Source organism: Aythya fuligula, chromosome 24, assembly GCF_009819795.1.
Source record: "Aythya fuligula isolate bAytFul2 chromosome 24, bAytFul2.pri, whole genome shotgun sequence".
Taxonomy (NCBI): domain Eukaryota; kingdom Metazoa; phylum Chordata; class Aves; order Anseriformes; family Anatidae; genus Aythya; species Aythya fuligula.
Window position 1 is genome coordinate 2,779,714 of NC_045582.1, and position 27,786 is coordinate 2,807,499.

General features: G+C 61.2%; 4 protein-coding genes across 4 annotated transcripts; 1 reads left to right on the forward strand and 3 right to left on the reverse strand.

Moving 5' to 3' along the window:
- Positions 1-912: 912 nt before the first annotated feature.
- Positions 913-1,521, reverse strand: LOC116498609 (heat shock protein 30C-like). Its single transcript, XM_032202960.1, has one exon. It carries the CDS (start codon positions 1,519-1,521, stop codon positions 913-915), a length of 609 nt encoding a protein of 202 aa, XP_032058851.1.
- Positions 1,522-2,611: 1,090 nt separating this feature from the next.
- LOC116498581 (heat shock protein 30C-like) lies at positions 2,612-3,238 on the forward strand. The gene has a single exon (XM_032202916.1). It carries the CDS (start codon positions 2,612-2,614, stop codon positions 3,188-3,190), a length of 579 nt encoding a protein of 192 aa, XP_032058807.1. The 3' UTR covers positions 3,191-3,238.
- Positions 3,239-5,312: 2,074 nt separating this feature from the next.
- On the reverse strand, positions 5,313-17,296 carry RAB5C (RAB5C, member RAS oncogene family). The gene is made up of 6 exons (XM_032202884.1): positions 17,230-17,296; positions 9,294-9,540; positions 8,089-8,240; positions 7,657-7,779; positions 6,884-6,977; positions 5,313-6,476 (listed from the first exon to the last, which is right to left on the reverse strand). The coding sequence occupies exons 2-6, from the start codon at positions 9,457-9,459 to the stop codon at positions 6,361-6,363; spliced, it is 651 nt and encodes a 216-aa protein (XP_032058775.1). The 5' UTR covers positions 9,460-9,540; positions 17,230-17,296; the 3' UTR covers positions 5,313-6,360.
- KCNH4 (potassium voltage-gated channel subfamily H member 4) lies at positions 9,488-27,384 on the reverse strand. Its single transcript, XM_032202531.1, has 16 exons — positions 27,309-27,384; positions 24,929-25,162; positions 24,690-24,821; positions 24,379-24,506; positions 23,445-23,688; positions 23,144-23,301; positions 22,233-22,440; positions 21,887-22,081; positions 21,542-21,741; positions 20,954-21,203; positions 20,640-20,854; positions 19,737-19,999; positions 19,552-19,652; positions 19,395-19,471; positions 18,658-18,727; positions 9,488-9,540 (listed from the first exon to the last, which is right to left on the reverse strand). The coding sequence occupies exons 1-16, from the start codon at positions 27,382-27,384 to the stop codon at positions 9,488-9,490; spliced, it is 2,604 nt and encodes an 867-aa protein (XP_032058422.1).
- Between the last annotated feature and the right edge of the window lie 402 nt (positions 27,385-27,786).

Genomic DNA, 27,786 nt, shown 5'->3' on the forward strand with positions numbered 1-27,786 from the left:
AGGAGCGGAGCCGGGTCCCAGCGCGGTCCCATGGTCCCCGGGGAGGGGCTCTCGGTTACCGGTTACGGGCCCGGTAACGCGGGGCCGCCCCCGGGGTGGGCACCGAGCGAGGGGAGCTCCGGGCACGGGGCTGGGGACGGTGCCCCCGGGGCCGCGGTGCGCCCCGCGCTGCGCTGCCAAATATGGTATGTGGCCACGCCCATCTCCCCGCCCACTTCGCCTAATGTGGAGCGAGGCCACGCCCTTCTTGGCCATATATGGGTGAGGCCCCGCCTCTCACCTACAGAGCAGGTGAGGCCACGCCTACCTGTCGCGCCACGCCCCCTACGCCGAATATGGGGCGTGGCCCCGCCCCGTTCCCGCGGTGTGTAGGAGAGGGACCGCCCCTTTTCCCATATATGGAAAGACACGCGCGGATTTCAGTAGGGGGCGTGGCTTGGCGGCCGGAGGGTTCGCGCCAAGCCCGGCGGCGCCTGGAAGGTGCCAGCAATAGCGCGGGGGGGGGGCACGGGGCACGGCTCGGGTGCCAGGGCCCCAAACCCGAAATCCCAGGGCTGCTTCCTCCCAGGGTGCTGGGGCACCCAAGGGTGCTGCCGCCTGGGCTGCAGGGGGGGCTGCTGGGGGCCAAACGGGGGACGGAGCCCCCCCAGCCACCCTCCTCCACCAAGGGGAAGGGGGGACACGGCTGTGCCCCCGGCTGCTTGATGAGCACAGCGAGGTAGGGGTCAGACAGTTCAGCAACTCGCGAGCCACGTGTGTAAAAGTCACAAATATTTATTAAATATCAAAAAAATCCACGCGCTTTGGCCAAAGACCCCCCCCCAACGACCCACGTTGGGCCGGCACGGCCCCGCTCTGCGGCCGGCGGCTGCCCCAGCAGCCGGGCTCAGCCCGGCCCCGCGGCGCTCCCCATCACGCCTTGGCCCTCTCGGTTCCGTCTTCGGCGCCGGCCGCCTGCTGTGCTACCGCCGGTGGCATCTGGATGGGCACGTTCCTCTCCGGGGCAGCCGGCAGGGCCAGCCGGGGGGCTTCGATGCGGAGCTGCCCCTCCTTGGACAGGGAGCAGCTCAGGGCTTCGGCGTCCACCTCCTCGGGCACGTCCCACTCGCGCTTCAGCACCTCGTACTTGTAGGAGAAGGAGCCCTTCTCGTCCGTGCTCTGCGTCTCCTTCTGCCCCACCAGCACCACCTTCCTGCCCACCACCTTCACCGACAGCTGCTCGGGGGCAAAGTCCTTCACGTCCTGGCAGACGGAGAAACCCTCCCCGCAGCCCTGGGTCAGGGCAGCGCTGGTGCTCGGGGCTCGCTCGGCGGTGATGCTGGCGCGGCCGGGGCTGCTCCCGCTGCTCAGGAGCTGCTCGAAGCTGCTCATGAACTGCCGAGCCCTCTCCATCTCCATCCGTATTTCTCTCTCCAGCTCAGCGAAGAGGGTGTCTGGATGCGGCCAGAGGGTGCGGATGGGTCCCAGCCATGGGAACAGGGACCCAGAGGTTGGAGGCATGAAGTGCAGGCGGCAAAGCATCTCTGCTGCTGGTGCTGTGCTGCGTCTGGAGCTCTGCGCTGGGGCTGGAGCAGTGCTGGGCTGGGGCTGGGACGCGCGGGTTTTATCCTCGCCTCCCCAGGGGTGTGCCCCTTCCAGAACGCTCTCTCTCTCCCCACGCACCCTCCCGGAGCCATCGCCTATTTTTGAGCGGCTGATTAGCCGGCAGCCGAAATAGCAGCGCCTGCTTCTGGGGACGAGTCACCCGCCCCAAATAGGGCGCTGCGGTCACCGCCGGGGGCTCAGGTTTCTGCAGAGCCACCGTGATGCAGCACACGGGACCGCTGGTCCCGGGGACTTGGGGGGGGGGGCAACAAAGCCCTCCCCGTGGCCCCGTGCTACAGCACGAGTTATGTTGTGCTCACTTCAGCAAGCGGGACGGTCCCACCCCCTACGGCTACGTGTCCCTGCGTCACTGCTGCCGGGCACCTCTCGCACTTTCCAGCCCCCCCCTGTGCTGGGGACGCCCGTACCAGCCCCCCAACACGGTGCCCGTGTACCCTGCCTGCCTGGGGGGGGGGTCTTGTGGCTTGCTTTGATGTCACCTGGGGGTCCCGGGGTGGGCAACACTCCCCCATGCATGGGATATGGGGTTGCGGGGGGTCCTGTGAGTGGGGTGGGGGGCAGAAAACGCAGGGAATGGGCCACGGTGAGGGGAGGGAGAGGCAGCGAGGAGAGGAGCCCAGCCCTATTCCCTGCCTGGGAACCAGAAAGGCCACAGATTTTTGGCAGGGGTGGCTCAGGCATCTCGTTTGGAGGCTGAGGTGATGCTGCTAATTATAATCCAGGAGAGCAGCGCGGCAACACTAAGGGCGAAGGTATGCTGGCCATGAGGTAAGAGGCGCCTCTCCTCTGCGATGAGTAACAAGAATGAGCTGGAACGGGCCAGAAAGAGCTCTGCTCTTCTCCCCAGGGATGACGCCACGCAAGGGATGAGGCCACTCCTCCCGGGCAGGGAAATAAAAGCTGCAGGCGGCGGAGCTGGGGCATAGCGCTCCCAGCCTCCAGAAGAGGAAAGAGCCCGAGAGCAGCAGCAGCAGCAGCAGCAGCAGCAGCAGCAGCAGCAGCAGCGATGCTTTGCCGAATGCACCTCGCTCCCTTCGCCTCCAGCTCCCTGGCCACCCGGCTGGGCACGGTGAAGACCCTCTGGCCGCACGCCGAGACCATCTTCAGCGAGCTGCAGCAGGAGATGGAGAAAGCTCGGCAGTTCATGAGCAGCTTCGAGCAGCTCCTGAGCAGCCAAGGCCCCATCGCCGCCGAGCGAGCCCCGAGCGCCAGCGCGGTCGCCACCCAGGGCTCCGGGGAGGGTTTCTCCGTCTGCCAGGACGTGAAGAACTTTGCCCCCGAGGAGCTGTCGGTGAAGGTGGTGGGCAGGAAGGTGGTGCTGGTGGGGCAGAAGGAGACGCAGAACGTCGACGAGAAGGGCTCCTTCTCCTACAAGTACGAGGTGCTGAAGCGCGAGTGGGACGTGCCCGAGGAGGTGGACGCCGAAGCCCTGAGCTGCTCCCTGTCCAAGGAGGGGCAGCTCCGCATCGAAGCCCCCCGGCTGGCCCTGCCGGCTGCCCCGGAGAGGAACGTGCCCATCCAGGTCAGCCCCGCAGCCCCACAGCCCGGAGCAGCCCCTGAGGATGCCAGCAAAACCCAGGCGTGATGGGACCGGACCCGATGGCCCGCACGGGGACCAGAGGAGCCAGCAGCAAGCGTCGGGTTCTAGCCCGGACAAGCTCCATCAGCACTGATGTCATGTTTTTCACTATACTGGAATGTTGCTTTTGTACCCAATAAAAATACTTTTGCATAGAATATGGTTGTTGTGATTTTTTTTGGGGGGGGGATGACTGGTGGGGAGGCGAGGCGCTGGGCTCAGCTCTCAGTGGATATAGAGAGGGAAAAGCCCCTCTGCTCCTGGTGCCTTAAGGGATCACAAAAAGGGGTTGACAGCAGACCTCAGGGGAAGGGATCTGCCAGCACCACGCAGCTCAGGATGGGGGAAATCAGCCCTGTTCTCCTGTACGGTCAGGGAGCTGCCTTCACCCCCTGCCCACACTGCTGCCAGCACCTCCACCAGCTCCGCAGCCCTCACACCCCTGAATAATGCCACTAAATAGGAAGGTGACCGTGCTGGAGGACCTATTTAGGAACAGGCTGTCCCCATTACAGCCAGTTTTCCCCCAGGCAGCTTGGCAAGGGGCTGCTGGAGATGTCTCTGGGATGCCAACAGCAGGGAGGGTGAAGCACAGCGTGCCACCACCACGGGACTCGTGGCCAGGCCCGGGCAGGCAGCAGGCGTGCAGGCAGGCACATCTGTTTGTGCCAAGGCTGCTCGGAGCTCAGACAGCCCTTCCCCATGGCAGCACAGTGCCAGGGGCACAGCCCCTGCCCCAAATCCCAGCCCGTTACAGCCAAACCACACAGGCTGGGGCAGCAGCAAGCCCCTTGGGGCACCGCAGGCTCCTTTGGGGAGGTGGGAGCCCAAGAGGCGAGGAAGGAGCCAGAAATGAAGCCCCGTCAACCAGCAAGGCTCGTGCAAGAAGCCAGCAGATGGCAACAGCACCTTGCTTTGTGTTCACAGAACTGCTGGAGGTGGGAGCAGGGAAGCTCCTGCCCGACAGGTCCTGCTCTGGGGGAATCCACAGGTACTGAAAGCGATGGGATCTCAGATAACCCCAAGGGTCCTGAGCTCCTCCAGCAGGTGAGCAGCCAGGCTCCAGCGCAGGGGATGGAAACGAGCAGCACCCCACGCAGCAGGTGAGGGTCCCGTTTGTGGTTTTTGGAGCCCACACACCAGCAGCCCTCAGCTCTAGCCATGCATTAGGAACCCGGTCACTGCGCTGCTCCAGACCTTTCCCCATCCCACAGCTGCGGGGCTGCAATCTCACACCCAAGAAGCTTTTAAGGAAAAGCAGCAGGAGCAGAGCGTGCCAAGACCTTGGACGCAGGACAAAGCCCCCAGGAGCTGTGGTTGTTGGCACAGAAGATTTGCAGCTACCCAGCAGAGCTCCCTCAGCCCCAAGGCTGCAAGCCAAGGGCAGGTCCTGCCCAGGGCCATCAGCTGGCTGCAGCTGTGCTTCCTCAGAGCTTCTGCTGCACGCACACACCCACTGACAGCAGCAGCAGGCTCAAGCACAGGCACAGCACAACCTTTGTGCTCCCACAAGCACCTGGCCCAGCCAGCCAAGCAGAGCTGCGAGGGGCAGGTCTGTTTGTCCAAACTGCCTCTGCTGATCTCCCCTGGCTTGAAGGATCTTCAAGTCCACCCAGCAGCACCAGGACCGAGCATCTTCCAATGCCCCCATCCTCTACAGGGAGAGACACTCGCCCACACTGAGCCCAAGCTTGTCCCTTGCCCAGGTATGATGTAAGCTCTGAATTCCTCTCCCAGCCTTGTGCTGCCGTCACCCTCACAGCATTAGGTGATGAACAGCTCTCACTGTTTACCTGAAGCTTCCTCATACACTGCTGCCCAGAGCACCACAAGCACACTGAACCACCTCCATCCTCCTCGTTAGCAGCAGCAAAGACCTCTCTGCACCTCCATGCAGGCATTCCTGCCTCAGAAGCTGGAAATGAGGGCTTGAGGAAAAAGTTCAGACTTGAAGAAAGCAGCACATGCCTCCCCAGGCAGGGGAGGAAGGCCACACGTCCCTTACAGAGCTGTGCCTGGCTGCAGAGCTGGGGGACAGGCACCCCAGCCCACCTCAGCCTCCAGCAGAGATGTTCTGGTCCACTCCCCTCCTGGCTTGGTCAAGAAACACGAACATTGTTGATCGTGGTAGGTTTATAAAAATTTTCTTTTAATCACACGAAACTGAAGTTTGTGGTGAAGACTAGGTTGACAGTTCCTCTTAAATACCAGGATGCATAAGACATTGCATTAGGCACTAGGCAGCAGCCAACATCAGTTAGAGTCTGGCAACAGAAGCCGTTTTAATACCTCCCTTCGTGCTGTGTGGAATTACAGGCAATACAGAGCTCCCACTGACAGGTTAGCTGGGGTTTCCCCCACCCCACCCCTGTACATCGGTAAACCATGTGCATTCACACCAGAGTAGGGTTAACATTAGTGGCATCACAACCATCAAAAAAAAAAAAAAGGACGAGTTTTCTATACAAGATCTTTGCAAAAAAGTTGCAACAGGATTAGTGCATTACGACAGAACCAGAGATAGAAAAGAGTTGGCATGCTAGAGTCCAACACAAATAAAGACAACAGGCAGCTAGTTGTATGTACTATATTGACAAGATACTGATTGGTTACATGAAGAAACATACAATACAAAATACAGAAGAAACCAGTTTTGCTTCCCTCTGCCCCACCCCAAAATACTCATAATTGATTTGGTCAATAGGTGGCCGAAGAGCCAGAGTTTGTCTCTATAATGCTACAGTTTAGTGGTTGTTCTAGGCATATCGTACTGGTATTAGCCTCAGCTTTTACACGTGGGTAATTTGAACCAAGGTTGTCTAGTCTCAATATCCCTTTTGTTTCCCATAGTGAACTACAGTACTGTGGGACCTGGGTGCTGCTGGCCCTCACCCGTGGGAAGGGATGAGCTGGCTGGGCAGACACCAGGTCGTGCATCCACCACCACCAGGAAGAGGGAAGAGAAGTTCATATATTAAAAAAGTGACTTAAGACTTAGAATTTAATTAGTATTTGTACAGAAAGGTGCAGGTGGAAGAACTCCCCTCCAGCCTATGATCAGAAAGGGATGGAGAAATCACAGCAGCCACCAGCAGCGGCCGCTCTACGGTAAGTGCGATTGTTAGCATGGATTCCAGTCACGTCCTTCAAGGGCCCCGGCGGGTGGGATGGGCTGCTCAATTGCTGCAGCACTGGCTCCTGCTGGGCTGACTGCTCTCCTGAAGGTCCACCACCCGATTCCTGCCCGGACCACCCGGAGCATTCTGGGGTTCGTTTTTTGGCAGTTTCTTGGCTAGAAAGAAGCAAGACATTAGTAGGCTCCTCTATAGAGAGATCTCCTCCCTGCTGTAGAGCACAAGCTGGGCTCAGCCTGCTTTGGCCCAAGCCTTTGCCTCTTCAGAAGTCTGGGACTGGACACTGCTGGCAGCACAAGCACATTAAACAAACCCACTTTTAGTTTTAGCTGTCAGTTCTGCTCCATCCTCATTCACCAGACAAACAGAGGGCAAATAGGGCTCACAGGGCAAAGGCTCCAAGCACTCGGAACTGCCTGAGTGACCTTAGATGAAACTTTAGCCAACTGGTCACGTCCTCCAGTAAGAGCCTCCAGAACCTGGCTGATCCAGGAGCTCCCGTGGTTGCCAGGGGGCTGCTGGTGCTCAGAGCCACCCCAAACATCTTCTCCACACAAACTGTTACCTATTGCCATGAAGATTTCATTCACATTCATCGCTGTCTTCGCCGACGTCTCCATGAACAGCAAGCTGTTGTCATCTGCATATGTTTGTGCATCCTAGAAACAATCACAGAGGAGTGATAAAGGCATCCTGCCAGGAGGAGGCCCGAGCAGGCCTCACACGCTTCACTCCTTGGCAAACTGAACGCTGAAGGCAGCCTCTGCCCTAAGCCACACATTCCCACCCCAGCCCCAAGCCCTGCCTGCCCAGGACAGCTGGAAGATGCATACCAAGGACCAGCCAGCATGGCTGGCATCCCCCCAGAAGGGGGGGGGGCACAGCAGCACAGGCTGTGTGTGGACACAGCATGTCTCGAGCAACAAAGCACCTTGTGCTTCGGTTGTGCAGTGGTCTGGGAGATAGGAGCTCTGCCTTAGTCTGAGCTAAGAGCTCAAGTGATGACTAGAAAACAAGCTTCAGGTGTATTTTAGGTAAGGGACACGATTTCATCCGGTGCTGTCTTCAGCAATGTGTTAGTAAGGCAGCAGCAGGGACTGAAAACACAAGCTTGTGCTACAGGCTCTCATAACTTATTGTAATTGTTACCAACAAGAGCTATGAGAGCAAGAGAAGGCAAGCTAGAATTCCCTTCCAGGGACATCCTTGGGGTTCTTAGCATGAATCTCCAACTTCATCACATCCCAAAGCAATTTGGACATAGACACCAAACCCCCAGATGATGCAAAGCTGCTTTCGGGACCGCTCAGGGAGCAACTGAACCAGGTTCCCACTTACCTGGAAGTCCACGGCTCTCTTGGTAGCAAGGTCTGCCTTGTTTCCTGCTAGTGCAATTACAATGTTGGGGCTAGCCTGCCTCTGCAACTCTTTCACCCAGTTCTTGGCTCGTACAAATGTGTCCTGGAAGCAAACAGGAGGCAGTCAGGAAGGGCAGCCTCTTATTAATGCTCCGTGGAGATATGTTTAGAACAAGCCTTTCCTGTAAGAAGCATTCTGCCTCTCCAGCACTTTGTAGCAGGATCCTTTATCAGCTCAGACAGCCTTGGTCAGAACCGAGGAAGAGGCTGCTGGTTTTCAAGAAACCCAGTACCTGCAGGCTAGTACTGCCAGGGACCCTACACCCAACACCCCCAGGGGGCCAAGAAGCATCAGGTACAGATGTAGACGCCTCATCCCACCAAACAGGCAGGGCCCTGGTGCAGTACTCACTGTGTTAGTGATGTCGTAGACAACAATGGCTGCCTGGGCACCTCGGTAGTACATGGGTGCCAGGCTGTGATACCGTTCCTGCCCCGCCGTATCCCAGATCTCAAACTTCACCGTTGTGTCATCCAGACAGACCGTCTGCGTTAGGAAGGCAGCTGAAAGAGAAGGGCTGTGTTTGCCTCACCTCCAGCTGGAGAGCCCCTGCAGCGAGAGCCAGCAGCTCAGGGCACTTCTGCTTTTGCACAGGAGCTGGCAGAAGCCCCAGGTGGGCCAGCGCAGTGCCTCTCGCCGTGGAAGTTGCAGCTCTGCTGAATTATCGAGCTACTCACACACACAAACCCAAGAGCCATCAAGCAGCCAGCAGGAAGGGGGCTCCGAGAGCCCAGCAAGCAGCAGCCAGCTGAGCAGCGCTGCTCCTCCTTCCCCAGCAGCCAGCACTCAGGTCACACAGTGCTACTCCAACACCCCCAGGATTAGCTTTGGAGAGCACCCCCTACCAAAGCAGGGAAGTCAGCCCAGTTACACCACGCTCCCCAGTTCAGAAACTGGTCATTTTCTAGTTCCAGTAAGCATAATACCACACTGTCGTTGCAGTTGTAGCACAACCAGGCTCAGATACAGAGCCTGTACAACAGCAGACTGCCCACATGGCCCTCCACAGAGCTTTAAGCCCTGCCTGCCCATAAACTCTACTTTTAGCCCTACTTACCCCCTGCATGGGTTACTACAGGGTTACTACAGACCGAGCCTTCTCATTGCACACCTCCTCACATCACTGCTCAGGGAGCTGGGTGCTGCCTGACCTTTCACTGGTGACACCACGCTAATGATTTTAAGCTGAAGAACCCTAAAAGACCCGAAAGAGCTGTGGAATTACAGTATCAGGCTAGAAACCACCCTGAGAACCCAGCTCCTCATCTGAAAACATAATTAAAGGGCTATAAACCAAGCTGAAGGCCTCGGTTCTAATTAGGAATAGGAATTCAAGTACTGGCAGTAAAGATACCTCAGAGGCAGAGCACTCGTGGTTGCCATAGCACTATTCTCTAACACAGATCTTCACGCTACCAAATTGCAGACCAAGAGTTAAAAGTTGATAGCTCCTTGACTATTTATAGTCAAAAACCAGACTGAAGTAGCCATTAATACTCCTGATACCCCTGGGGGTCAGCATCTTGTAAGCACAGCCACTTGGAGCGGGCACTCACCTCCAATCGTGCTCTCCTGGTACTCGTGGAACTGCCCCTTCACGAAGCGCAGGACGAGGCTGGATTTCCCCACTGCTGACTCTCCTAAGAGAACGAGTTTGAACTGGCAGATTTTGTTCCCGGCGGCTGGTCCATTCGGTCGAGCAGCTCCACCTCGACCTGCCATTGTGGTCTAAGTGCAGGAGTGCCAAGAGTTAGGGGGGTGGCTGCAGGTCGGGCGCTGGATCCACCTGGAGGCAGGTTGCAACTGGAAGAGGAGGTCAGAGTTAGCGACACACTCGGGGAGCAGGTCCAGAGGGTGTTTTTTTTTTTGACCTGCTGCCACCATCAGCACGGGCAGCTGCTGGCTCCTTCCCCCTGTGGAAGGTTATCTGGTAGTTTCCATCCACCAGCAGCGCCTGCAGCAGGATCTGAAGGTGTCTGAAGCCCTCAGAGATGGTAACGCAGCCCTTCCTCCCCTCTGTGTGATGTTCCACACACACCTTGCTAGGGCGAGGCAAGCAGAGATCAGCCAGGATGCCAGGCAGCTTATTAGAGCTCTGTCTGTTAAAAGAATTACTCAGTTCACGGGAGACCTTTAGCAGCTGACCTTTAGCTCCTTCCTCCTCTCCCAGGTTCACAAGATCGCAGCTCCACAGCACCGCAGAGCTGTTCAGGAGCTCCACGGACACCGTAACGGGAAGCAGAGCTGGCTGCCAGCCCCCCAGAGCACAGAACAGTCAAAATTTCTACATTCAGCATTGCTCAAAGGCCCTTACTATTAACTTAAAACCCATAGCTATCAAACACTGCCTCCGAGACAAGTCCTAAGGCAGCCTCGAGGATGCCTGCCCTGAGGGGCTGTGACAGCAGCCGTGCTCCGGGCACAGGCTGCGCTCACAGACAGAAAGCAGCTGCTCCCATCACTGCTGCGGACGGGTCCTTATCACCAAACGCCGTCTAGACAGCGTTATCAGGGTGCAGGGGCAACACCTACATGCGGTGCAGCAGCCCCAAGGCTCCGGTGCTGTGCAGGAGCACGGCAGCACCGCAAGCAGCAGGCAGGCTGGTGTGCAGCCAGCTCAGCTCCGGGCGTTTCAGTGCTGCCAGCTGGGATCTGCCTGCAGCTGAGGACAGGAATACTCCGGGAGCGCAGGGCGACAGGGATCCAGGCAGATTTCCTGTACCCATCACTACTCCCACTTCCTGTCATTGACAAAATGCTGCAACCGACTGCATCTGCTCCGGATCACCGCCTTCCTTCAGCTCCCGGAGCAAGCTTCTTGTCAAAGACAACTGCAAAAAAAAAAAAAAAAAAGCCCCCAAAAAGATAATTCCTCCTCTCATCGAGCTCTGAGCACATCCCCAAGGAAACACTTTCTATGCCTAGAGCAAATTTAGCCAGCAAACACCCGATTCCTGTGAACAGGAAACTTAAAGCACGTTGAACTGGGGCTGAACTGGAAGTGGCTCCGCAATCCAGGCTGACCAGGAGCAGACACCGAGTCCCAAATGCCTGCTCTCAGAGCAAACCCCGCTGGGCTGTGACTGCCAAGAGGCTGCCTGAGCCGTTTCGAGTTTCAGCTCAGTCCCACGGTTCGACAGGCAGCCTCGAGCCAGCAAATTCAGCCCAAGAGCTCACCCAGCTCCACAGCTTCCAAACAGGAGCAGCGCAGAACGCTGCGCCTCACGGAGACATTCAACACGAAGCTGCTTTGATCAGGAGGCAAGCCAGAAGCCTGCAGCTGCACCAGTCCCATCCAAGGAAGCGAGCAGATGGGAAAGAAACCTCCAGGAGCAGCTTTGAGCACGGCAAGATGTTTGGGAGGCTGAGCCACGAAGCCACTGACTGGAGCAACCCGTCCAACCCTGTGGTTGAGGCAGTGAAGGCACACATCACCGAGCATCAGGACATCCAGTAATACTTTTGAGTGCAATAAATGCAAAAACCTCCAAAATTTAAGCCCTGCAGACAGATCTGGAGCACCCTGAGCCGGATTTCACTCGCTGCCGATGAAGTGGGAAGGAATGAACACATTTCCCTCGCAAGGTGAGCGATGGATTGAAAGCCACCACCTGGCACCCTGCTTGCAGCAGCAGTGCCAAGAAGCAAGCGTGCCCAGGAGAGGACGGGGCTCATCTGCATCACCCGGTGCTCGCTGGAGGATGAGGAGCTGCCAGACCCACCTGCAGCTTCAGGAAGAGTCCAACCACCTGGAGGCACGGCTTACTCCCCGTGTGCCTGCGTGGCTGTGGCAGCCCATCAGCACGTTTGCTTTTCTAAACGCTTTTTTATTGCCCCATTTGTCTGAGAAGTGCTATTAGGCTCTGGTATAAAAGGATTACCATAATGAAAAGGGTCATTAAGCGCAGAGCAGTTCATTAGGAGCAGCAAGGAGCCCGGCTCCTGATAAACCAGGCACGCCAGGAGCACCCCTGGCAGGCGGCAGCTGGCGGTACCAGTGCGCCCAGTGGCACCAGTGCACCCAGTAGGGCTGGGAGGCGCTGGCCAAGCAGCTGAGAGCTGGGGCCCTGCAAGGAACCCACCCCCTCGTCCACGGGAGGCCAAATGTGTTTGGACAGGATGGGAAAGCCTGATAGGAAGCCAAAATGAGCAGCGCTGTGTCCTGCTGGATGGTGAGGAAGCAGCGGGGGCCAGGAGCTGCTTGAGGAGCACCCAGGGGTGAGGGCACAGCAGAAGCCCTCTGCCTGCACCCACCTGAGGAGGTTCCTGCCTCCTGCAGCTCCTCCTCAGCCCCACAGAAAGAAACATCAAAAAAAAAAGGCCACAGAGGAACAGTTTTTGCTCGTTTAACCTTGCGCTCGCTCCCCAGGGCAGCCTGTCAGCAGGTGGGGGAGCTCCATCACCATTTGGGCCCAGCCCACAGCACCCAGAGCCACCTGAACCAGCCTCAGCTGAGCTCTGACCTCCCAAAACAGGACAGAAAGGATTCCCGGAGCAAAAGAGGGCAAGGAGCCTGCTGAAATCCCCAGGTCTTGGCAATTTCAGGCCTGCCTGCACAATCATGTGGCTTCGTGCCCCCTGAGAAGCTGCCAGATCATTGAGATGCATTCAGGGGACCCTGAGGGCACCGAGGGTCTCATGCTAAGGATGCTCACGAGCAGCCTGAGCATCCCAGCACCTCCTCTGATGCCCACAACACCCCAAATCACGGGCCGAGCAGACCAAAACCACCGCAGCAAGGCTCCAACAGCACCAGCGAGCTGCAGCCCACGAGGCCAGGACAAGGAGGGCAGGATGCTCACAGAGCCAGGACTCACAGGTAGCTGTTCTCCAAGCTTGTTTCTTGTGGCTGATGAAGCTGAGCAGCTTGAACACCACCAGATCCTGCAGGGGAAGGAAGGTGCTGCGTTTCCCCTGCCCCACCAGCCCCCAAATCCATACAGAAGTCCTGAGCTTCCTCCAGCAAGCTCCTGGAGCAGCCGGGATGCTTTAAAAGCAGAGAGAGGTCTCCGTACCCGGTGCTGTCCAGCAACCAGGAGCCCCAGGGTCGCAGTTTCTGCTCCTCAGTGCCCCTCAGGATCTGCTGCGAGGGCTTGGAGGCTCCCGTGAGCGCTGAATTCAGGATTTGGCCGCCCTGAATGAGAAGGCTCAGAGCCCACCCCAGAGCAGGAGCATCATCCGGATGTCAGGATGTTCAAGATCAGCACAGGACTTCACCTCACCAGCCCCACACCACGACCCCAGGCTCTGCAGGGCAATTACAATCACACCCCTCATTAACACCCGCACCAGCATCACTCCACAAGGCTCCCCAGCACAGGGAAGCTGCAAGTTTAAGGCACCAGGAGGCCCAGAACCTGTTTTTTTTGCCACCTTCACCCAGCAGCGAAGGCTGCTTGGAGAGGCAGCGCCGTTGAGAGGCCGCTCTGAAGGATCCAGTTACCCACTTCACCAGGGATTTGTTGGCTCCGACTCAAAGTACTCGAGACAAAAGCCCCAGTGAAATATTTCTCTGGTTAACCAGCTGACGGCGGTACACGAATTCCTTGGCAGAGGGAGCCCTGAAGGTACCGGGCGCTTTTTTGCTTCACCTGCCCCCAAAGGAGCAGCCAGCTCTGCCAGCAGGAGCCTCCTGCCCCCACTGCAGGGCCACTTTAGGGGCCCAGATCCACAGGCTGAAGCCCTAAAAACTTAAATCCAGGCCCAAACCAGCCTAGACAGCGACAGCAGAGCCATTCCCACAGCTCCTCTGCAGCCTCTCACCTGAGCACCCCAAAGACTGGGGCACGTTTGTGTCAGTCTGGAGGTAATTGGGGTTTGTGCAGGAGAATTTAAAGCATTTTTGTTGCTCTCTGCAGCCCCGAACAGGCACAGTAAGCCTGTAACAGCAGCTCCTCTCCCTGCAGACCCAGCTTCAGCATCGGGGATCCCAAAGCTGCAGCCCGGCCACCTCTGAAGCCCCATTGCAGCCTCGCAGGCAAGAAGCCGTCGGCAGCTCTGGGCCTGGCTCCCCGGCCTTGGGTTTTTTTGATCATTAAAAGCTTCCCAGGCGAGCTGCCCTTCCTCCAAGGGGCCCTCTGCCCCCAGCAGCAGCCAGTCACCGTCTCAGCTCCAGCTGAGCAAACTTCAGCTGTGACTCTCACCTTAAGGCCACCTCAAACACCTTTCGTAGCCCCAGCCAGGCACCGAAGCTGCTCCAGACAAACATTAACCCTAAATCCCTCCATCCCCGAGCCCGCAGCGCTGCCGGGCAGTTAATCCCTGCAGCACCAGAGCCTGGGGGTGCTCAGATCCCACACCTGCGGTCCCTCAGCCTCCTTTTAGCCGGTTTAACCCCTTCCAAAAGGCGCTCTCAGCTGAAATAATTCTTCACCAGGGGTTCCTGAAGACACCTAAGGAGGCGAGGAGTCACTCCACCCGCTGGTGCTCCCCTCCAGCTGCGGGTTTTGATGCTCCCTGGTGAATCAGGGCCAGCGGGGAGAGCTGTCACCACGCGGGCACAGGCACTGCAGGGAAGTTCCCTGCCTAATCCAGCAGGGTTTGAGCTCTGCAGGAGGACACAACTAAGTGTTTTAGGGCTGCAGCTCACCAGAGGAACCACACACGTGAGTAAACTCAGAGCAGCACGATGGAGGAGCCAGGAGCACAAAGCCCCCGGTCCTGCCTCAGCCAAGCTCCTCTCAGGCCAGCTGCGGGGCCAAGGTGCTCGAGAGATGCCCTAAAAGGGGCAGGTAAGAGGTGGCAGCATCCTACTGAGCAGAAGTTACAGGACACCACTCCTGGAGGAGTTTTGCGTCCCCTTTCACCTCACAGAAGCTTCTCCCTGGCTGTAGGGGGCGAATCCTCCACGCTCCAGGCACCAGAACACCCCGTGTGCCCCCCATCGCCTCCCTCCCGCAGCCCCTGCCTGCTTCCCTTTATCCCTGACACCACCAGAACCCAGCCCTGCCCCACAGGAGCTGACGTGCTGCGGTTTTAGGTGCCCACGAGCACAGCCTGGATCAGCACGAAGCAGAACCCAGCATTTTTAATCCTCCAGGCGAGGCTCTCTTACCTCCCGTGCTCAGCGCGGCCTCAAAAGGCTCGGCTCGAATTTGACCACGGCTCCAGGAAAACAAACCTGCAGACAGCACCTGCTCCACAAACGAGACAAGGAGCTCGTTAACGCGGCCCAGAACGGCCATCCTCGCTGCAACACGGCCCGTGACCTTCATGCTATCTCCTCCAGACTGCGCGGGCATCTCCTGCCTCCAGCAGTTCCTTTTTTTTGGAGCGCCACCAAAGAAAAGCAAACACGAGAAGCGGGGTTTTCTTATCTGTTTGTGTCGGGCTGCTCCAGCAGCTCGGTCCCGTGCTCCGGGGGGGGAAGAGAAGCCTTCGTTTTGGGGTTAGACCGAGCGTTTTTTGTCCCCCGCTGTCACTTCCAGCGAGGCCTGCTGCTCCCGGTGAGCAGCTGGGACGTTTCCGTGGCGTTTCTCCGACATCTCCACCGGAGTTGCATAAGAGGACTTCAAACTCCGTGTCCCACGGGGAGGGAAGGGCTGACGCTGCCGTTTCTGCCTTCTGCCCTCTTTTAGGCACGCTGACCCAAACGCTCCAGGCTACACCCGCTCTGCTAGAAGCGTTCCCATCTCATTTCCCATCTCGTTTCCTGCCCCCGGCCCTTCCAGGAGGATGTCACCAGCACCCTGCAGGCTCCAGGCAGCACCAGGGCAGGGCTGGGGGGCGACTCGAGGGCTGGGCCCCCTTCAGATGCACCAGAACTGGATGGGAAGGAGCTCGTTATAGCCCCCACAGCACTCCTCACCCCGAGGTTCAGCCACGGGGCGAGAACACCGCTCGGTTTTGCTCCAACAAACCCAAACCCAGCTCTGCTCGCAGTAAGATCACACAACGTCAGGTTTCCCTACATCCCTGTGTAGGATTTCGCTGCATTCACAGCCAGGCGTGGAGCTGGCTGTCCCCTTGCTGCTCCCTAACCCCAATCCCTCTCCAGAATCCCCTTTTACCTCACTCCCTCACCTCACAGCCCGAGTCCCTGACCCTAAACAGGGACAGCGCCAGAACCAGCCCACAGCACCTCAGAGGGAAGCACACAGTGCCTTGTGGCAGCCTGCTCCCAGCAAAGCTCCTCACCTTTCCCCGCCGTTCCCCTTCTCAGCCAGCAGAACCAACAAACGGACCCAAAACCCGCTTAGAGTCAAAGCAGGAGCGAGCATCAGGGGGATATTCCAGGAGAGCTCGCTCAGCACGGCACGCCGAGCCTGTGGGAATCAGAAATCCCTCCCTTTGTCTCACCAAGCTGCGCGGTTCCACCTTGAGATCACTCTCAGGAGCTGTCACACCACAAGCAGAGCAGCTGAGATGTTTGGGGACCCACCACACGTAAAACTAAGAGGAGGAGATGGGAGTTGTGCCCTTAAAAGAGCCCCCCCAGTGCCCCTCTCCCCTCTAATTCCTTCATGATCGGGAGCCATCGAGGTCAGGGCTGCAACAGCCACACGAAGCAACAAGTTGGGGGGAACGGGGACCAGGGGAGCATCAGGTTTGTCCCCTGGGCAGGGCACAGAGGAGCTGGCATCAAGGGGGCAGAGTCTGGGGCTCCCCCAGCATCGCCGGGAATAACTCGAGCAGCACCCAGGGGACTTCACCAGCCCCCTGCTCCCCCCTGCACCCACTCGGTCAGCCTCAGAGGGTCTCAGAGAATCAGGAAGGAACCATTAGGGCTGGAAAAGCCCCCCCAAAAGCCTCTGGTGGAGCCATCCCCCTGCTACCAACGTCCCCTAATAAATCACATCCCCAAGCACCACATCCAACCTTTTATCCCACAGCAGGAGAGGCCTCGGGGGGGGGGGGGGGGGCAGGTGGGGAGCAGCCTGGCCACGGCCCCACACCTGAAGATGGGCTGGGACCCCCTCCAGGGACCCCAAAAATGGTCCCACACCTGAGGGGGGAGCTGGGACCCCCTCCAGGGACCCCCCTACCCCAATCCCTTCCCAGGGAGCCCACGCAGTTTCCTGACGAGCACAGCCCCCGCCCCCCCCAAGGAGCCCCCAGCCCCGGGGTGAAGGCTCAGCCCTCACGGGGCCCCGCTCAGGACCCTCCCGGCCCCACCTCAGCCCCGCATCCCCCTCCCCAGCCCCCAACCCCCCGGAACCGCCCCAATCACGCCGAAAACCCCAATTACCGACAGCCGGCACCGGGGGCACCGAGCGCAGACCCCCCCCGGGCGGGATAAAACCCCCCAGGCCCAACCCCCAGCCCCAGACCCGCTCCCCCCCCCTCAGCCCCTTCCAGGCCCAGCGGCGCCCCCCGAGCCCCGGTGCCTCCCCCCCCCGCCGCCGGGCCCATCGGGAACCGGGCCCGCGTGAGGCAGCCGCGGCCCGGAGCGGAGCCGGGGAGCGGCCCGGGGTTATCGGGGCCGGGCAGGAGCCCCCCGGAGCCTCCCCCCCGCCCCTCCTCCAGGCCCGTCCCGGCCCCGCCGCCACTCACCGCCCGCAGCGCCGCTCCCCGCCGCGGCTGCGTCTCGCAGGCCCCGGCCCTCACTTCCGCCTTTACCCGTTCCGCTTCCGGATCCGCCCACCCCTTCCGCTCACGGCTTTATTCTATTGGTCGATCTGGCTGTCGATCATCACCTCCCCTCCCTCCCCGCTGGGTCACCGCCCACCTCCCCGCCTAGCCGGGCGCGCCCCTGTCACGGGAGTGAGGGCGGCGTGACGTCACGGCGCGGCCCTCGCGGGGGGTGATGGGAGTTGTAGTCCGAGGGCGGGGAGGGGGTTCCCCAGTAAAGGAGGGGCTGGGGGGGGGGGGAAGGGCCTGGCTCAGGGGAGACTCCGGTGTAGGGGGGACCCCAGTACGTGGGGGGGGGACAAATGGGGATCCCATTTTGTGGGGGGACCCCTTTTTGGGGGGGGGGATCCCGGTTTGGGGGGGGATCCCGGTCTGGGGGGGGGGAACCCCGATTTGGGGGGACCCCAGTTTTTGGGGTATCCTGGTGCATAGGGGACCCCAGTGCATTGGGGGGGGGGCAGTTGCCCCCCCCCCGCCGAGCTGTGCCCCCCGCCAAACCTTGGGTGGGCTGTGGTCGCAGCAAAGTTGTAAAAATAGTAAAAATAAAGCTTTTTATTTCCCGTTTCTGTCTGCTTTTTAGTGTTTTTCTTTTTTTTTTTTTTTTTTTTTTGGGGGGGGGGGGGCACGGGTAGGAGAGGTCATGCCCGGGGTGGGGGGAGCACCGTCGGGGGACAAAAAAATAAGGGGCAGAAACCACGGAGGGGGGGGACAATGCACAGCTGCCTTCCTTTTTGGGGGGGGTCCCAGCCCGGAGACCCCCCCCGGAGAGCTGGGGGGGGTCCTTGACCACCCACCCCCCCCCCCCATCCCGGCAGAAGCCCCCCGGGGGCTCCCCAGGCAGCACCGGGCACGGGAGGGATGCGCGGCCCGGGAGGGGGGCTTAGGGGGATCCAGGGGGGGGGGCGGATTATTATTTTTTAAAAAAAAAAGCCCCCGCGGGTAAAAAAAGTATCAAAAGCGGTATCAAAATCCCTGCTGTGGATTTGGGGCGGGGGGGAAGGCTGGGGGGGTCGGGACCGGCCGCCCCCCGACCCGCGGCGGCGGCCTCCGGGGGGGGTCAACGGGAGCTGGAGGAGCTGGAGAGGGGCTGGGGGCGAGCTGGGGGCCCCCCCCCGGCCGAGCAACCGGGGAAGGAACGGGCGCAGCGGGGCTGGGGGGCGGTGGGGGGGGGCGGGCACGGCCCCTCCGTGCCCGGCCGGGGGGGGCCCGGGGGGGCGGAGGAGGCGTGGACCGAGCGGGAGGGGAAGGGTTGGGGCCGGGGGCTGGAGGAGGGGGAGCCCCGGGAGGGGGGGGGCAGCGGGGAGGGGCGGGGGGCGGTGGGCAGCCGGGGGGGGCAGCCGGGGGGGAGGCCCTGGAGCAGCTTCAGCATCCGCTGCAGCTCGCGGCTGAGGTGGGCGAGCTCCTGGGTGAGGCGGCTGCCCTGGGGGGGGGACAGAAATATATGAAAAGAAAAGAAAAGAAAAGAAAAGAAAAGAAAAGAAAAGAAAAGAAAAGAAAAGAAAAGAAAAGAAAAGAAAAGAAAAGAAAAGAACAAGATAAAAGAAAAAGAAAAGAAAAAGAAAAATGAAAATGAAAATAAATACAAATAAAATAAAATGTTAAAATTTAAATAAGAAACTTAAAAAATAAAAATTAAACATAAAAATGAAGAAATGAAATAAATCAAAAATAAAAATAAAAATTGAGACTAAAAAAAGAAAAATGAAATTTAAAAATAAAAATTAAGAAATAAAAATTGAAATTAAAAAATAATAAAAATTTAGGGATAAAAAGTAAAGGATTGAAATAAAAAATAAAATAAAATAAAAACTGAAATAATAAATTAAAAAATAAAAATAAAACTGAAGTGAAAATTTAAAAATAAAAATTAGGAAATTAAAAATAAATAAATAAATAAAATAAAAATAAAGATTAAAAAATTAAAAAAAAAAATGGATAAGAATTAAAAATAGTAAATAAGAAATAATAAATAAATATTGGGGAAAAAATAAAAAAATATAAATTAAACATGAAAATAAAAAATAATTAAAAAAAAATACGAATTCAAAATAAAATTCCCCCCCTCCACAGCCCCGGTCCCTCCGCACCTCGGCGCTGAGCCTCAGGACGCTCCCCTTCGCCTCCTCCGCCTCCGCCGCCAGCACCGGGCCTCCCTCCCCGCACCCTGCCGGGAAAACACCACAGGTCACTGGGGACCCCCCCGTGGAACCCCCCCCCAAAACCCCGCTCCCCCCCATTCTGTACCTGGCGGGGGGGAGCCTCTCGGTGCGCTGCGTGGCGGGGGGGCCGTAGTGAAGTTTTGGGCTTCCCAGGGTCCCCCGGCGTCCTCGATCCCGTCCACCACTCTGGGGTGGGGAAGGGCTGAGGATGGGTCCTCGCCCCCCCCCCATTTTGCCCCCCTCCACCCTCCCGAGACCTCCCGGCCTTACCTGGGGCCGAGCTCGGGGGGTTCGGGGGCGTGCAGGGAGGGGATGAGGAGCTTGGGGGGCTTCTTGGCCCTGCTGCCCCCCACCCCTGGGAGCTGCACTGAGGAGGTCCCCGGCCCCCCCCGGCGTGCGGGGCTGCTCCTGGGGGGGGACAGAAGCGGGCGGTGGGCGGTGGGCGAGCGCTGGAAGACCTCATCCTGCCCTTCCCCATCCTCCAGGATGGAGGGAAGGGGCTTCTCCGGGCTGCCACCGCTGTCCGGGCGAGGCTGCAGGTACAGGAGGGGGGGGTGTCAGCAGCCCCCTCGACCCCAAAATCTCTGCCTGACCCCCCCCTCCTTCAGCGGGGCCCCTGGTATGTGGGGAGCAGCCACCAGCGGCCCCCGTGCCCTTAACGTGCCCACCTCAGTGCGCAGCCCCCCCTCCCCAATTCCCCCCCCCGGCCTTTTTACACCTATTTACGCCTCTCCCAAGCTCCGGGTGAGGCCGTTTAGGATTTAGGGAGCCCCCTCCCTGCCTGTAAAGGTCCTGGGGGCGGTGGGTGCCCCCCTGGGGAGGACCCCGGCTGCTCCGTGCCAGCGGTGCGGAGCTATTTCTGCAGCACAACGCCCCCCCTGCAGCCCCCAGCGTGCTGGGGAGGGGGCGCACGCCCTGGCTGCCTTCCCTGGGGGGTCCCCAAATCCTTTCCAGCCCCGTTCCCAAGCCTCCTGCGCTGTGAACGCTTTTGCCTGCAACCTCCATGGGTTGCGTGGAGCTGAGAGAAGCCGGGACGTACGTGCACGGCTCGGGGGGGGGCAGACCCAAAGCCCCCTCCCCAGCCCCGGAGCCTCGGGACCACGGAGCGGATAAATCCCCGGCACTGGGGACGCGAGGTCGGGAAGGGGCCTGGGAGGGAGGCCACGCACCCACCTCCACCCCGCCGCCCTCCCGCAGGTTGAAGGTCAGGTCCCGGCGGATGTCGGCCGTGAACTTGGCGGCGTACTCGGGGTAGAGCCGCAGCACCTCGCGCAGCCCCCCCAGCCCCACGTGCTGCAGGTCGCAGTAGGTCAGCGCCTTCACGTCCGCCTTGCTCTTCATCACCCGCTCCTCGCCGGGCAGCTCGGCGCCGATCAAATCCCCCTTGCCTGCAGGACAAGGGTGGGCTATGGGCTATAGGGTGAGCCCCCACCTCGTGCGAGCGGCACGAGGTGCTCCGGGAGGACTCGGGGGGGGGCAACCCTCACCCAGGATGGCCAGGACCGCGTTGTCCTTCAGCACCTCGAGGGAGCCGGAGCAGACGAAGTAGTTGGCCTGCAGCGCGTCGCCCTGGCGCAGCAGGTACTCGCCGGGGGCGCAGAACGAGGTCTTGATGTGCAGCGAGAGGGAGCGCAGGCAGCCCCGGCTGGCCGTCTGGAAGACGGGCAGCTGCAGGATGTCCTTGTTCAGGTGCATGGCCACGTCGGCACGCAGCTCGTCGGGGAAGTCGTGCAGCAGCTGGAAGGAGAGGAGCCGGCGTGCCGGTGGTGCCCGGAGCTGCCGGAGAGCTTCCAGCTCCGGCACGATGGAGCACCTCGCCGCTCAGCAGCTCTGGGTGGTAAATCCAGCCCAGCTCTGGATGATTTAAGGCTGCCTCTGCTCTATCCGCACGTCCCCGCTCCCCGTGCTGCCAGGAACCTGCCCCAGTCCCGGCTCTGAGCCCTCCAGCAGCAGGGCACGGACACAAGCAAACGTGCACGCTTGCACGCACCCCCCCTCCATCACCACCAGCTCCATGAGCAGGGCGGGGGGCAGCGAGGAGGCTGCTCCAACCCTGCCCAAACCCTCCTACCGACCTCGTTGGCGTCGATGCCGTTGTTCACCGACCAGGTGGTCTGGAAGTACTCCAGCATCCTCTGCTTGAGCTGCTGGGGCAGGCGGTGGACGCGGATGAAGTCCTTGAGGTCCTTCATGCGGGTGTGGTAGAGCGAGCGGCGGGAGTACATGCGCTGGATGATGGCCGTGACGTTGCCGAAGACGACGGCGTGCATCAGCGCTGGGGGCCGGGAGGGCAGCATCAGACCCGGGGAAGGACTGGGCACCCAGGTGGCCAAAGCGTGCCAAAAAGGGGCTTCTCCCCCAACCCCACCACCTTTTTCCGCCACGGTGCCCTGCCCGAGGTCCCCGCGTCCCCGCCTCACCCCCGATGAGCATGGTGCAGATGGAGAAGATTTTCTCGGCGTCGGTGTTGGCGCAGACGTTGCCGAAGCCCACGCTGGTCAGGCTGCTGAGGGTGAAGTAGAGGGAGGCGATGTAGGCGCTGCGGATGGAGGGGCCCCCCACCGAGCTGTTGATGTAGGGAGCCTCCAGCCTCTTGCCCAGCTCGTGCAGCCAGCCTGCCAAGCACAGCCGGGGGTCAGCGCCGGTGCTCGGCACGGCCCCCGTCCCCTCCCCGATCTCCCGATCTCGCTTCGGGGTTGGGAGCCACCCAAAAATGCTGCACGCCCCCCCTCCAATGCCGCCGTCAGCGGGGACCCCGGCGCTCACCGATGTCCCAGGTGAGCGGGTCGTTGCTCTCCATCTCCGTGCGGCCGATGACGTACCAGACGCAGGCCATCCAGTGGGCCAGCAGGGCGAACATGGAGGTGAGCAGCGTCAGCACCATGGCGCTGTACTGCGAGTAGCGCTCCAGCTTCTGCAGCAGCCGCAGCAGCCGCAGCAGCCGCACCGTCTTCAGCAGGTGAACCAGCGAGGTCTGGGGAGCAGGGCACCGGGGTGAACCCGGAGGTAGGGTCAGGGAGGGGACCCCCAGTGGCCTCCCCCTCCGAGGTAGGGACCCTTCACCACCCGCCACGGGACAGGCTGGGCAGCGCTCCCTCCCCGAGCATGGATGAAGTGGATCCTCAAGAAATGGATCCTTGGGGATCCTGGACAAAGAGCCAGATGCCTTGGCTTGGGCTGGGTCGGATGTGCAGCAGTGCTGAGCTCCCCCGGGCACTCCCACCGTGCCCAAATCTCTTTCTCTGTCCTTGTGTCTCTTCCCAGCACCGCACCAGGAGGAGCCCAGGGAGATGGGACCAGGCAGGGGCATGGGGCAGGAGCTGAGCCATAGCAGACGCTGGGCTCAGACCCTGCTGGGACAGGGACAATGGAGAAAATCCCTGGGCAGCTCAGCTCGGCTGCCTTCAGCCCAGAGGATCCCTCCAGACGGCTGCAGCCTCAGTTCCTTGGCAGCATTTTTAGGCAACTGCTGCTTGTGCCCTTGCACCGTGGCCTCCCCTCTCAGGGCACCACTCCCTGCCCAGCCCAGCTGCACCCTGGGCTTGGCCGAGGTCGTTTTCCTTTTTCAGGAGGCTTCCCCCGAGAGCTGTGGTCTCCGTTTTTCCCCCGCTCCCCGAGCTGGCTCCCAGGCAGACCCGGGAGCAGTGGGTTCCTACGGCAGGACCCCCGGCGCTCACCACGGTGACATTGAAGACGTAGAGCAGGTCGAAGGGCAGGGCGGCGATCAGGTCGACGAAGAACCAGGTGGCCACGTAGTGGATGCAGATGGAGCGGGGCTCGTACACCACCTGGCCCGAGTGGCTCACGTACGTCGTCCGGAAATTCAGGGCGATATCTGCCCCGGGGAGAGCAAAACAGCCCTGAGCACCCCACTACGGCCGGGGCAGCCAGGCTGGGGGGACGGGGACCGACCCTGGTCCCATCCAGGAGCATCCTCGTGCCCCCATGGGTGCTCAGCCCCGTGCTGAGCATCCCTACCCAGGATGAAGAGCATCTCCACCGCGATGTCGCTGACGATGGTGCTGCGGGCGGCCGAGGGGCTGTCCTCCGTGCCGGTGAAGCAGACGTTGTAGGGGACGGTGACGGCCACGTAGAAGGTGGCCAGGAGGATCAGCCAGTCCCACAGGGCCTTGAAGACGCTGCAGTGGAGCAGGATGAAGCGGGCCTTCTGCACCGAGGCCACTTTGTACTCGGGGACGGACGGCTTGCTCTCAAACACGTTCTGGGGGAGCAAACGGCGGCGGTGGCACGGGGACGGCCCTGCGCTGCAGCCCCCATCCCCCTGGTTCCTGCGGGTCTGGGGTGCCCCCAGCTGACCGCCCCGATGCCACGGTGCAGGCTGTGCTGAGGTCACCCACAAAGGCAGGCACAGAGCACCCGCTTACAGCCCATTAATTAATTAATGTCGTGCTAATGCCATTAGCAGGAATCCACCAGCAGCGCCAGCAGCTGCCCAGAACGCTCTCAGGTGCAGATGAGGTGGGGGCAGAGCCCACCAGCACCCTCTGCATGGGCAGCGATAGCTTTGATGCCCTCCCAACCCCATCCTCTGAGGCTCAGCCTCTCCTGACCGTGCTGTGGGGACCCCGTGCCAGAGCCCCACAGCCCCAGGAGAGGCTGGAACGGGGATGGTGCCGCGGGGACACCGCTGCTCCTGGTAACGGCGCTCCCCTGGGGCAAGCATGGCCCTGCTGGAGCCTGAGCAGCTGGGTTTTGAGACAACTGATCCATGAGAAGAGGAGGAGCTGCCAAAAGCTGCCAAAAGCTCTGCTTGTCCCATGGCACCACCGTCAGGACCTGCTGCAGCCTCAGGGCCGAGGGCGTTTCGGTGCCTCGGGGGGCAGCGGGATGCATGGCACGGGGAGAGCCTCCTGGGGGGAGCGGGCTGCGCTCACAGCCCCCGGCTCCTTACCCGGTTGATTTTCATCTCGCTGCGGTCGCGCCGGGCGAACTGGGTGCTGAGCCGGTGCAGCACCGTGCGGCCCTGCCGCCGCGCCGCCCGCAGGTGCGAGCTCCTGGGCTTCTTGCTCCTCTGCTTCTCTGCAACGACGAGACGTTGTCCTGGAGCAACAGAGGGGAGCTGGGGACCCCTCCTCGCGTGGGTGGCACCACCGAGCCGGGACACAAAACCAGGCTGGGGCTGGGAACCCCTTCTCCACGTGCCCCCTGCACGCGCTGCTGGTGCTCCCTGCTCCCCGTCCCCATCCCACAGCCACGGCTCACCCTCATTCTTGTCGCCCGGGTGGCTCTTGCCCCGGCTCTCCGTGATATCCTTGAAGGAGAAGAGGAAGAGCACCACCTCCCCCTTCTCATTCCTGATGGGCATGATGTCCAGCAGGCACCAGAACGCCGCTCCTGGGTGGGGGAGAGGAGAGGAGAGGGAAGGCAGGAGAGCCCCTGCGCTGCCCGGCACAGGGCCGAGCCCCACCAGGAGCCTCCCACAGGTCCCCAGCGCCACTCACCACCCTTCTTGTAGAAGCAGACCTCGGTCTGGCACTCCTGCTTGCTCTCCAGCACCTTCTCGACGCGCTGCAGGACGGCCTCGCTGGTGTCGGCCCCGCAGAGGAAGCGGCAGCTGCACTTCTGCTGCATCACCTCGGTGCGGGCGAAGCCGGTCAGCTCGCAGAAGCCGTCGGAGCAGTAGACGATGGGGAAGCCGCGGCGGAGCTGAGCGTTGGCCAGGATGAAGTTGCTGTCTGAAAGGAGACACGGCAACCCCTGAGGGCTCGGGGCTGCACGCATGGGCCCTGCAGCCCAAGGGGGAGCACAGAAATCCCACTCCATCCATGGGTCCATGTGGAAAGAGGAGCCGGGTCTCCATCCTGCCCGCAGACCCCGCTCCATCTGTACCAGGGGACCCATGGCCACCAGGGAGGCTTGCCCCGTGCCCCCCTGCTCACCCTGTGGGCTAGCAGAGCCGTGGAGGACCGTGCCCCATGCTGTGAACAGGGGCTGATCCCTTATCCAAGCCAGGGGACCCCAAGGACAAGCTCATCCCCCTGCCCTGCCACCCCCAGGACCTGGAGGTCCCCACTGGGCTGGAAGGGGAAAGACCCCGACACAGCTCCTGGCTCCGTGAGCAACGCCACCGAGCCCCGAGTCAGGGCTAAGCCAGGGCAAGAGGTGCAGGGGAAACGCAAAACCCTCGTGTCACAGCACCCCAGAGCTCGCAGCCTCCCTGGAGGCATCACCCAGGAAAGCTTTTGCCAGCCCTGGGCCAGGCAGGGGCTCTGCCAGCAGGGCTGTGGGCTCAGTGCCAGCTGGGCAGATGGTTTTGTGCTTTAGCCCCAGGAAGGGTGTGCAAGGGTGGCAAGGAAGCAGGGGTGCCAGGACCCCGCAGCCTGGGCTGGGAGCTGCACACAGCTCTGGTGCGATGGGAGGCACAGCTCAACCCAGGATTAGCTTGGAGAAGCAAAAATAGCTGGGAGCTGTGACTAAGGCCAGATTTTGGCTCTGGGGAGCCAGGATTACCGCGGTGTCCAGGGTGTGGTATTAGAAAAAGGGGGGGGGGGAGAAAAAAAGAAAAGGGGCTGGCATGGCTTGCATTTGGGATTGGCTTTGTGGTGAAGGGGGGCACAGCCCCTGCGGCAGCAGCCAGCTCCCCTGGATGAGGGGCCCAGCGGCTGCGTGGGAGAGGCAGGGTTAATTCTCACCACGTATCACCGTGGCTAAAGCCCCTCTCCATGGCAGATAAAGCCGATAAGAGACGCATCAAACCCGCAAAGCCGGCCGCTATTTAAAAGTGCCCGTCGGAAGCAGGGTGCCGTCAGGATGCAGGATGAAAGCAGGATGCTCTCAGCCACCCTCGGTGTAACCCCCTGGTGTCGGCACACCCCAGGCTCCGAGCATCACCTTCATCCCTCCCAGCACCACAAGGGACCCAGGTGATTTGGGGAGGCCCAGGTGATTTGGGGGAGGCCCAGGTGAATTTGGGGAGGCGTGAGGTCAGCGCCGAACACAGCCCCATCCCCGGGTGGCTGCGTGGTGCTGCCGGAAGCTGGCACGTGGCACCCCCGCATAATCCCCTCTCCAACGTGCCAGGGCTTTAATCCCTGCTGGCCCCAGCACGGGGGCACGGACACGGGGAGGAGCTCAGCTCCCGGGGATGCTCCAGCACCTCCAGCTGTGGGAAGTGGCCCCAAAACCGGCAGCGTTGGGCCCCCATCCCACACACAGCTACCAGTGCCCACCTTTTCCAGGGTTGTAGCTCCAAGCACACAGGACACTTTGCTCCCTCGTGGTGGGCAGGGCCCTGCTCAGCACCTGAGCTCCACCACCAAGGAACCGGTGCCCAGCACGGAGCTGGCTGGGGCAACCCCGGGGTCCCCAGGGGCCATGCTGGTGGCTGCAGCGCAGTGTGCCGTGAGTGTGACAAGGACACACTGTGCCACCAAGCCATCCCCTGGCACCGGGACCCAGCTCCGGGGGCTGCTCAGGGCAGCACCCAGCCCCTCGCTCCCCTCCCCGGACTGCTCCAGGCCCGGTGCTGACCGTGCTGGGGGTGCCCGGGTGGGGTCTCTCCCCCCGGGGACCCCCGTGCGCCCCGGACCCCTCCCGGTGCGCCGAGCACCGCCGGCCGCGCCTCTGTCCCTGGTGCTGAGCGGGACCGGGACCCTCCAGAAGCACCGGCAGCGGGGCACGGGACCCTCCCGGTCACCTCGGGGGCTTCACGGCGCCGGAGAACCGAAGCCGTCCGGGGGATGGAGAGCGCGGAGAGTCGCGTCCCGATGCGCCCCGGGGGGCTCCGGTGCCCCGGGCGCCCCCCGCCGCTTCCCAAACGCCTGCCGCTGCCCGCGCCCCCCCCCCCCCCCTCCCCGTCGCCGTCCCGGGGCGCAGCCCTACGTGTGCCATCGAAGCGGGTGGCGATGGTGTCCAGGAAGGTGTTCTGCGGAGCCAGCAACCCCTTCATCACCGGCATGGTCCCGCCGGGCCGCCCGCCCGGGACTGCGCCTACGGGACCGGGCACCGCCGCCGCCGTCCCGGGGCCCCTCCGCGGGTTCGGCCCCAAAGCCGCCGGTTAATCCCGGCTCGGCTCGGCCCGGCCCGGTCCAGCCCGCCCCGGGGCTCCCGCTCCGCCCCCCCGCTCCGCCCCGGGCTCTGCGCGCCGCCGGCACCGGGAGGGGCTTCGGCACCGGCAGGCACCGGCGGCACCGGGAGCCGCTCGGTAGAGCCCTGCTCGGTCCCGGGAGGTACCGGGAACCGATGCACCGGGACCTGCTGGGCACCGGGAACCGATGCACCGGGACCTTCCCGGTACCAGTCCACCCGGCACCAGGGGACACCGGTCCCTGCTCGGTCCCGGGACCCGGTGCACCGGGAC

Excerpts from the sequence above, each read along its gene's own strand:
- LOC116498609 (XM_032202960.1), bottom strand. The coding sequence starts at position 1,521 with ATGCTTTGCCGCCTGCACTTCATGCCTCCAACCTCTGGGTCCCTGTTC.
- LOC116498581 (XM_032202916.1), top strand. The coding sequence starts at position 2,612 with ATGCTTTGCCGAATGCACCTCGCTCCCTTCGCCTCCAGCTCCCTGGCC.
- RAB5C (XM_032202884.1), bottom strand. The coding sequence starts at position 9,459 with ATGGCAGGTCGAGGTGGAGCTGCTCGACCGAATGGACCAGCCGCCGGG. Across the intron at positions 6,978-7,656 it reads AGAGAGCCGTGGACTTCCAG|GATGCACAAACATATGCAGA; the intron begins GTAAGTGGGAAC and ends GATTGTTTCTAG. Across the intron at positions 6,477-6,883 it reads TGAAATCTTCATGGCAATAG|CCAAGAAACTGCCAAAAAAC; the intron begins GTAACAGTTTGT and ends GCTTCTTTCTAG.
- KCNH4 (XM_032202531.1), bottom strand. The coding sequence starts at position 27,384 with ATGCCGGTGATGAAGGGGTTGCTGGCTCCGCAGAACACCTTCCTGGAC. Across the intron at positions 25,163-27,308 it reads CACCCGCTTCGATGGCACAC|ACAGCAACTTCATCCTGGCC; the intron begins GTAGGGCTGCGC and ends GTCTCCTTTCAG. Across the intron at positions 22,082-22,232 it reads CCCGCTCACCTGGGACATCG|GCTGGCTGCACGAGCTGGGC; the intron begins GTGAGCGCCGGG and ends TGTGCTTGGCAG.